General features: G+C 47.8%; 1 protein-coding gene across 1 annotated transcript; it reads right to left on the minus strand.

The window, feature by feature from the left end:
* Nucleotides 1–361: 361 nt before the first annotated feature.
* On the minus strand, nucleotides 362–1,289 carry LOC107534275 (olfactory receptor 10T2-like). Its single transcript, XM_016209306.2, has one exon. The coding sequence runs from the start codon at nucleotides 1,202–1,204 to the stop codon at nucleotides 362–364; it is 843 nt and encodes a 280-aa protein (XP_016064792.2). The 5' UTR covers nucleotides 1,205–1,289.
* Between the last annotated feature and the right edge of the window lie 4,607 nt (nucleotides 1,290–5,896).

Here is a 5,896-nt window from a genome sequence, read left to right on the forward strand (position 1 = left end):
TAGGAAAAGTTCCGGATGAGACAAGATAAAGGGATGCTGGCCCCAGGCCGAGGCCCTGCTCACGGCTGACCGAGCCCCTGCCTCCCCGGCCCGTCGCGGCCGGGCCGGGTCAGCGGCGCCCCCACTGGTGGCCAAGCTGCACTGCAGGCGGCTCGCGGCCCCTCCCCCCGGCCCCAAAGCCAAGGCGATCGCGGCGGGAGGAAAAGGCAGCCTCTAGGGCGTTCTGCAAGGTCGCAGGCACTCATTCAATAGGCTGTTGCAGCTCAGGTCCCGGGAGCGGGCCCCGTTTTCCAGGTGGGGAAGCAGCGTCGGGCAGGGCGCGCGATCGCGGAAATGCGGGGCGGGGACGCAGGGCGAGCGCTCACTTGCGAGCCCCGCGGCTTCGCGCCAGGGTCCTCCTCAGCGCCACCCTCACCTCCTTGTTGCGCAGAGTGTACACCACGGGGTTGAGCAGCGGCGTGACCACCGTGTAGAAGACAGCCACCAGGCGGTCCCGGTCGGGGTGCCCCCCCGAGTCGGGGCGCAGGTAGATGATGGAGGCGCAGCCGAAGTGCACGAGGACCACGGTGAGGTGCGCGGCGCAGGTGGAGGCGGCCTTGCGGCGCCCGGCCGCCGACCGCATCCTGGCCACCGCGGCCGCGATGAGGGCGTAGGAGAGGACAATGAGGAGGAAGGAGACCAGCACCACCAGGACGCTGAGGAAGAAGATGGCCAGGGCCCTGCCCGCGCTCGCGGCGCAGCTGAGCTTCAGGACCGGGCCGATGTCGCAGAAAAAGTGCTCCACGCGGTTGCTGCCGCAGAAGGGCGAGGAGAAGATCATGCTGGTCTCGATCAAGGCCACTGAGAAGCCGCAGCAGAAGACCAGGGCTCCCAGGCAGAGGCACACGCTGGGTCTCATGGTCACCGAGTAGCGCAGGGGACAGCAGATGGCCACGTAGCGGTCATAGCCCATCAGGGTGAGCAGGAAGCAGTGGCTGCAACCCAGGCCCAGGAAGAAGAGCATCTGAGCCCGGCAGCCAGCGATGGAGATGGAGTGGCTCTCCGCCAGCAGGTGAGCCAGCATGTTAGGGACGGTGGCCAGCGTGTAGCAGGTCTCCGAGAGGGACAGCGCCGCCAGGAAGCAGTACATGGGCGTGTGAAGGGTCCGATCTGCATGGATAATGGCGATGATGGTGACGTTGCCACCGAGGGTGACCAGGTACATGAGGAAGAACAGCGTGAAGAGGGTGGCCCTCAGGTCTGGGTGGTTGGAGAAACCCACCAGCACAAACTCTGTCACCAGCCAGGTGACATTTTCCCACTGCTTTTTAGGAGTCTGAGAAGAAAGGACAGAGTAGATGCGATAGAACAAGTTACTAAGGGTCTGCCAGGCATCACTGGTTTACAAAAAAAGAAGAGAGAGGCTCAGAAATGATGTCAAGTGGCAGGGGGTGGGGGTGGAAGAGAGCAGAGGGGGGATAAATCATGATGGAAAATAAATAAAAGAAAACAAAAGAAATGATGTCACTTGTTTTCCAAATACCACCCAGCAAGCGTCTCTTTAATAGCAAGAAAATCACAGATCTGGAAACAACCTAAGTGCCTGTCAACAGATGAGTGGATAACGGAGGTGTGGTGATACACGGTGGAATATTACTCAGCCATGAGAAAGACTGAAATCCTGCCATTTGCAACAACACGGGTGGACCTTAAGGGCATTATTCTAAGGGAAGTGAGTCAGACAGAAAAAGACAAATACCATATGATCTCACTCATATGTGGACTCTGAAAGAGTTAACCTCATAAAAACAGAGTAAAATGTTGGTTGCCAGGGGCTGGAGCGTGGAGGACAAGGAGAGGTGAGGTTTGAGGATACAAGCTTGCAGCCAGTAGATAAATAAGGCCCAGCAAAGCGAATGTAGACAACAGCCTTGTATTATAGTGATCTAACTTGCTAAGAGACTGGATCGTAATTATCCCACCACACAAAAGAGACGATCATTTTGTGACCTGACAGAGTGCCAGTTATTGCTATAACAGCATACCACAGCATATGAAAGTATCAAATAACATGCTGTACACCTTAAACTTACACAATGCTATATGTCAAACACATTTCAATTTTTAAAAAAGAAAAGAAAATCACAGAAACCTATAAGGAATAGATACTTATATATGGGGTAGGGAGAGATGGTAAGAACATCAGTGCCTTATATGAGCCCCCTGGAAACAGATCCTGAGGCAAGGATTCAGGAGCAAATAGTTTATCTGGACCGCCATCCTCCAAAACATGTGTGGAGTGGGGGAGGGAGACAGACAATAAAAGGCGCGTTGTCAAGGAAATTGTCACTGGCGACTAGAATTTAATCCCACCTAGGGAACCCTGAGGGACAAAGAGGAAACTGGGTGTTTATCCATCAACCTCTCGTTTGTCATTGCTTGAGAGTTTCTACCAGGAGACATTAATCTCCCAGCACTTCCAACTTGCCACATGTACAGAGAGTTCAAGGAAATAATAAAAGCCGAGGGGATGTGGGCCAAGAACCTATAGCAACCTCTACAGCCCAAATACCTGAGAAAGGCAAAGCTCGTAACATTGGTCATTACCTAAATTTATTTCAATTTTATAAAAATTTAAAATTTTTATACTTTAAGGGTGCATTGGTGTAAAGATGAATACAGTCTTTAATCCTAAAACTATTTCTTCTGATCTTAAAAGAAATTTTAATACCTTCATGGGACCCCTTAATAGTATTGCCCCGGCCCTAGACACTGTGCCTAATGGACACATATGTATTCTTTAAAAGGAAAGTAACTCTGAAATAATTAACCATTTTGATTCAAATGATGAGGCTTCAGTAGGAATCCTGAATTGTTACAATCAATTACTCTCCATCTCAGAAAAAATATAGCCGTATTGAAATGTTTTTGAGAGTATTTTTCATTCGTTTGGAACATGAGACTCTGTTTTAAGGGAAATGGTCCTAATGTAATCTTTCCCTGCTTATCGAGAGTTAATTGGTTGAGAGATAAACATAGTTCAGCCTGGAGATCCCAAATACACCAACGCAGCCAAGTCAGCCACCATCCCCACAAACAGGGGCTGTGTCAGCCGGAGACCATCACAGGGTCACCAAAATGACCTAGGGGACATTCACAAAAAGAGCAAAATGGCAAACTGTGGGCATAGATGCTCGAAGGGTGTGCAGGGGCCAGTGGAGTGGCTGGGCCTGGGTGAGACTGCTGGGCCGATGCCAGGCTGTCACTCACCCCTGTGTGACCAACCTTGAGCCAGGTGCCCAGATGAAGAAGGTGGGGTTCGTAGAGAGCAGAGTCCTGATTTATTCACCATCTAGTGGCATTTGGAGTACTCTACAAGCCAGTGATCCTTATAAGAAGAGAAAAAGGTGAGGAAATGGCTGTGCCCCTAAAAATCCTCATCCACAGCAATGGGGCCCAAAACTGACAATGGTCATTTAAATGTTTTGGAAGTTTAATTCTGGAAAAATAAATTTTAGATTTTAATTCTGAAGATATATGGAGAAAAACAACAAAAGATGTGCCTTGTCAAGTCCAGAGATATTCAAGGACCATCAAAGAACTTAACAGAAGCAAATAAGCACTGAGGGAGGGATGCCTATGTTTTTCAGGAAGAAAGAAAACCAGGCAGCTGGCAGCAGGCAGCAGGCAGCCATGTTGATCAAGCACAAAGGAGCACACTTCTTCTGTAAAGAGCAAGGTGGTGAATATTTTAGGCTCAGTGGTTGAGCGTGAACCCATAAACCAAGAGATCACGGTTCGATTCCCAGTCAGGGCACATGCCCCGGTTGAGGGCTCGATCCCCAGTAGGGGGCGTGCAGGAGGCAGCCGATCAATGACTCTCTCATCATTGATGTTTCTCTCTCTCTCCCTCTCCCTTCCTCTCTCTGAAATCAATAAAAATCATATATATTTTAAAAAATCTTTAAATTGCCTGGCCTGGCGTGGCTCAGCAGTTGAGCATCGACCTAGGATCCATGAGATCGTGGTTCGATTCCTGGTTGGGGCACATGCCTGGGTTGCGGGCTCAATCCCCAGTCGGGGCTCATGCAGGAGGAGGCCAATCAGTGACTCTCATCATTGATGTTTCTCTCTCTTTCCCTCTCCCTTCCTCTCTCTGAAATCAATAAAGATATGTTTTTAAAAAAAATAAAATACAAAAATTAAATTTTAACTTCAGAATAGGGCTAACATTTTAAAAAAAAACTTTAAACAATATCAGAGAGAACATCAAAGCTCTTATATAGAGAGAATGACAGAAACTCAATTGCCTAGAACACTTCACAGAGAAAAAAGTATTGGATATGACTGTCAAAAAATATAATTTCTAAATATCATGAAACATTGTGAAATTGAAATAAACTTACGGGCAAACCACAAACTAGTAAAAGTTGTGATTCTAAAAAGTGTTTTGTTCTTACAAATCATTAAGAAGAAAATGAAAATTTCCAGTTCCAAGTAAGTATTGGGGATATAACATACAGCATGGTGACTATAGTTAATAATATTGTGTTGCATATTTTAAAGTTGCTAAGAGAGTAGATCTTAAAAGTTCTCATCACAAGAATGTTATATGTCAATTATACTTTAATTTTTTTAAAAATGAACACCCTGGCCCACCTTGCCCCCCCCCCCAACATTTGTGGAATTCAAATGAAGGCTCATATACCATATGACTGAATATTTAAAGTTAACAAACAATTAAATGAAGTATGTTCTAACTCTTCACATTGAGAAACATACCTTCATAATGACCTGGAAATGGCCTACAGGAATAAATCAGACTTTCTTGGGCATCTTAAAGATGCACTCAGTGTAGGAGTCTCTTCTACCACAATTATTCAACCTCTACTTGCATGCCTCTAAGGACAGGGAGGTCACTCCCTGACAAAAATCCCATGACATAGAGCAGAAATTCTGTGCTCAAAACAGCCCTTCTGTAACCTACAAAGACAACAAGACTGAGCTCTGGAATCAGACAGGCCTGCATTTGAATGTTGGTGCCTTCACTTACCGGGGCAGTGTGACCATGGGCAGCTGGTTTTGGCCCTGTAAGCCTCATCTGTGAAAGTGGAGATCGATCCTGTGAGCTCACAGATGATGCCCTGAACAATGCTACAAACCCTTTGGCCTCAGACTCCTTTCAAGGAGAGACAGGATTGTCATTCTCGGCTTTGCACTGCTGGGAAAGCGGAGCACATGTGGGATAATCTGCTCACATTCTCACCATTGTGGTACCAGGATTCAAAGCCAGGAGTCTATCTCTGGAGGCTGTGCTTTAAGGGCTGCGAGTTTGCAGGCTTGCTTTTCATTCTACACATATTCACTGAGCATCTGTTCTGTGCTGGGTGCTGCTCTGGGCGCTGAGAACATAGCAAAAAACTAACCAGGCAGAGACCCCCAGCCTTGGAGGTGCAGGAAGTTATAGAGAAGTGAATCAGGCAATAATCCATGAACGTGAAAACTAAATGAGACTGTGTATTGGACAATAAGTGCTACAGAGAAAGACAAGCAGAGTGCTTAAAGGGCAATCGAGGGGTCAGAGGTGGGTTGCAATTTTAAGTAGGATGGTCAGGAAAGGGCTTGTTGAGGTTTAATGTTCGGTCGCTCTGGAATTTCTCGTTTCCCCTCCCTTGTTTTCTGATCTCATCCCTAGGGCTGGGGATGGGCCAAGGTGGCTTCTCTAGCCAGGCAAAGGCCCTGAATTCACACTTGAAAGAAATGAGCAAATTAGTCAAGAGGATACTAGGAGGAAGAGAGTGTCCTCTATAGAGGCAACAGCTGGTGCAAAGGCCCTGAGGCTGGACTGTGCCTGGAAAAGGAAGAGCAAGGAGGAAGAGAGGGGTAGAAGGAGTGAGAGGTGGGAGGTGATGAGAGC

The sequence above is a fragment of the Miniopterus natalensis genome, chromosome 4 (assembly GCF_054644295.1).
Source record: "Miniopterus natalensis isolate mMinNat1 chromosome 4, mMinNat1.hap1, whole genome shotgun sequence".
Taxonomy (NCBI): Eukaryota; Metazoa; Chordata; class Mammalia; order Chiroptera; family Miniopteridae; genus Miniopterus; species Miniopterus natalensis.

Excerpts from the sequence above, each read along its gene's own strand:
- LOC107534275 (XM_016209306.2), bottom strand. The coding sequence starts at position 1,204 with ATGTACCTGGTCACCCTCGGTGGCAACGTCACCATCATCGCCATTATC.